Genomic DNA, 2,752 nt, shown 5'->3' on the forward strand with positions numbered 1-2,752 from the left:
ACAAACGTGAGTCCTCAGTATAGCATCAGCTGATGCATCTCTCCCCCCACTGACCCTTATATAATCCCCTGAGTGTCCACCTACAGTGGACTGAGATTTCTGAACTGCTCAGCCCACACCCAGCTTGTCACTTCAGCACAGAAACAGATCGCCATCATGAGGTCAGTGCAATCTCTGGTTCTCCACCTTAAAGGATAAACTGAGCTGCTCACTGCACAGAAGTGTCTCAAGTTGTCTGGTTGCTTGTAGATTCAACACAGCTGAATTAGCATGACTTTTATTGAGTTTATTATTTGTCTGTGTGTATGTGTAGATTCCTCCAGTTTTTAAAACTGCTCACTGGATGGCCCTGGAGAAGATTTATAGACACAGTTAGATCCACTCAAGCACAAAGTTTGACTAAAGCTAGTACTAGAATAACACTTTCTGGGTTTTTCTGTTGTTTTATTCAAAGGGATCAAGACACTGGAAGCTGGACTCTGTGTGTTTGTCTCTTTATGTGTGCTTGTATCTTTATGTGTATGTGTTTGTCTCTTTATGTGAGTGTGTATTTGTGTGTCTGTGTGAGTATGTCTGTGTCTGTCTCTGTATGTGTGTCTCTCTGTGTATTTGTGTCTGTGTGATTGTGTGTGTATGTGGTGTGTGTGTGTTTTTGTGTGTGTGCTTTTCCAAAGCAATCATTTCTACTCCAGTCTGTAGTATGTCAGTTGGAATCAGTACTACCAGCTCAGTTCATGTTGCTGAAATATGTGATCACTTCACAAATAAAGTAAAAGAAAGAATTCTTACAGATGAGCAGGGATTTTGCTCTTTTGGGTTTTCTTTTTGATTTCTCATACACAACAGAATCTCAAAGTTCAAACTTTATTTTTTTTTCTAGTGTTTAAGGCTGCAGGGCAAGCAAAAAAAACTATACTCTCTCAAAATACCTATACTCTCTCAAAAAGTCTGCCTAATTTGTAGCCATGGAAGCAGAACAATGGTTACCTAGAGATGGTAAGGATAGAGGATGAAGACGCACGCGGGGAACTTAGGGATGTCAGAAATAACCTATAAGGAGTGTACATGGGCTCAGACAATTGTTGAGTAAAATAAGTGCATTTTACTGTAAGTAAAAAGTAATCATACCAAATGTGATTTTTTTAAAGCTGAAACTACACTTGTCATTGGAAGAGCCTCCAAGAAAACTAAGAGGAAGGGCTAACATTCCTGACAAATATACATCAGGGAATGATAGAAGTACTGATGGCAGAGGGAAGGCAGATGCTATTAGCTACTGTGAAAGCTAAGAAAAAAAAAGACAATCTTCCCTGTCCTCAGCTCCAAGAGTTACAAATGTTTAGCAAAGTCCAGGTGGGAATTGCAAAGAATGAAAGGCATGTACCTCCAACTACATTAGCTTATTCCTCCATAGAGAATGGGCCTCTAAGAAGATCAGTATTAGTTCTGAATATGGTTGACCAGAAAGCTGACCTGCCCAGAAATTTAATGGCTAGCCTGAACAAATGACTTTGTTGTGTTCTCTGGCTGCATCTAGAGCCACCAATCTAAGTAGGTCTGAGCAGGACCCTCTAGATTATGCTGGCCAGAAGTCTATACCACTTCATTCTGGGGGAGCAGAAGTAGCTTGAGCTGCTTTTCCTCAGTAATGTTAGAAATAGGGAGTCATGTCCACACTTAATAAGCCACTTAATGATGCATAACTCAAAACTCTGGGTTCAGTGCTCCTGTGAGCCTCAGGGCCTTCTCATAGCATGACATGGCTCCACTTGTGTCCCCTTTCAGTCTGTAGACAAACCCAAGGAGGCTCCAGCTTTCCAGGACATGAACATTCTGGTGAATGCGTTTTGTAGCCAGCTTCTCCAAAGCCTTGAGAAGTTTATGCCTGGAGTGAGAAGTCGCCTCTATTTTCAGGCCTTTTAAGTAATGGGTGATGGCTGTGTCTTCTGATTTGATATGGAATTGTTGGAAGAGACCATAGCGCAAATGGATCTCTTGCTGCATATGATCTTCCAAGTTACTCATGCTCAACACTTTCTGAAAATTTTCCTCAGCCTCTTCAAGTTGACCAATCTCTGAGTACATTTCGGCCAGATTAACATAAGCTATCTCATATGTTGCTTTCAGTTTTAAAGTCTTTTTAAAATGACATATAGCCAAACGGATGGATTGGTCTGCTCTTTCTCTATCTTCCCCTTTAGGATTCATGTTTGTAGCTTCCTTTATTTGAATCAGTCGTTTCTTATGGCAAAGACCAATCTGGAAATGCAAGTAGGTGGAGGAAGGATTTTTCTGCAAGGCTTTTGCAAGGAACTTGAGAGCTTCTTCCACAAAACCTTTCCTTCGGTAAAATTTGGCTACATATCCAAAGACATAGGTCTGGGATATTCTTGGCAGAGTTCCTTCAATGTATTGTTCTGCTTCATCAGCTTTGCCTAAATCTTGAAGCTTTAAGGCAAGGAGAACTTTAGTGTATGGATCTTCTGGTTTTAAGCTGACAGCCTTCCTTAAAGGTTCTAGAGAAGTGCCCTCATTGTGATCCAGGCGATAGGCTACGACTGCATAGCCAGTGTTGAACTCAGGGTTGTCAGGCTCCTCTTTCAGAGCCTTTTCAAAGCAGGCCAGGGCTCGATTATAATATTGTTTTCCACACTTCAGCAAGGCCCAGCCTTCCTCACAGTCCATCTCAGCACACTCCATCCTGTAGCGGAAGGGACTTGCAGATTCCTTGCAAACCTTCTCCACCTTGTCC

The 2,752-nt window shown here is 41.7% G+C and overlaps 1 protein-coding gene across 1 annotated transcript; it reads right to left on the reverse strand.

Annotated features, from left to right (window-relative positions):
* Positions 1–850: 850 nt before the first annotated feature.
* Positions 851–2,742, reverse strand: LOC114615661 (interferon-induced protein with tetratricopeptide repeats 1B-like). Its single transcript, XM_028761334.1, has one exon. It carries the CDS (start codon positions 2,698–2,700, stop codon positions 1,705–1,707), a length of 996 nt encoding a protein of 331 aa, XP_028617167.1. The 5' UTR covers positions 2,701–2,742; the 3' UTR covers positions 851–1,704.
* Positions 2,743–2,752: the final 10 nt, after the last annotated feature.

Source organism: Grammomys surdaster, unplaced genomic scaffold, assembly GCF_004785775.1.
Source record: "Grammomys surdaster isolate TR1022 unplaced genomic scaffold, NIH_TR_1.0 131589, whole genome shotgun sequence".
Taxonomy (NCBI): Eukaryota; Metazoa; Chordata; class Mammalia; order Rodentia; family Muridae; genus Grammomys; species Grammomys surdaster.

What these genes read in the sequence shown, in the direction of transcription:
- LOC114615661 (XM_028761334.1), bottom strand. Translation starts at nt 2,700, where the DNA reads ATGGAGTGTGCTGAGATGGACTGTGAGGAAGGCTGGGCCTTGCTGAAG.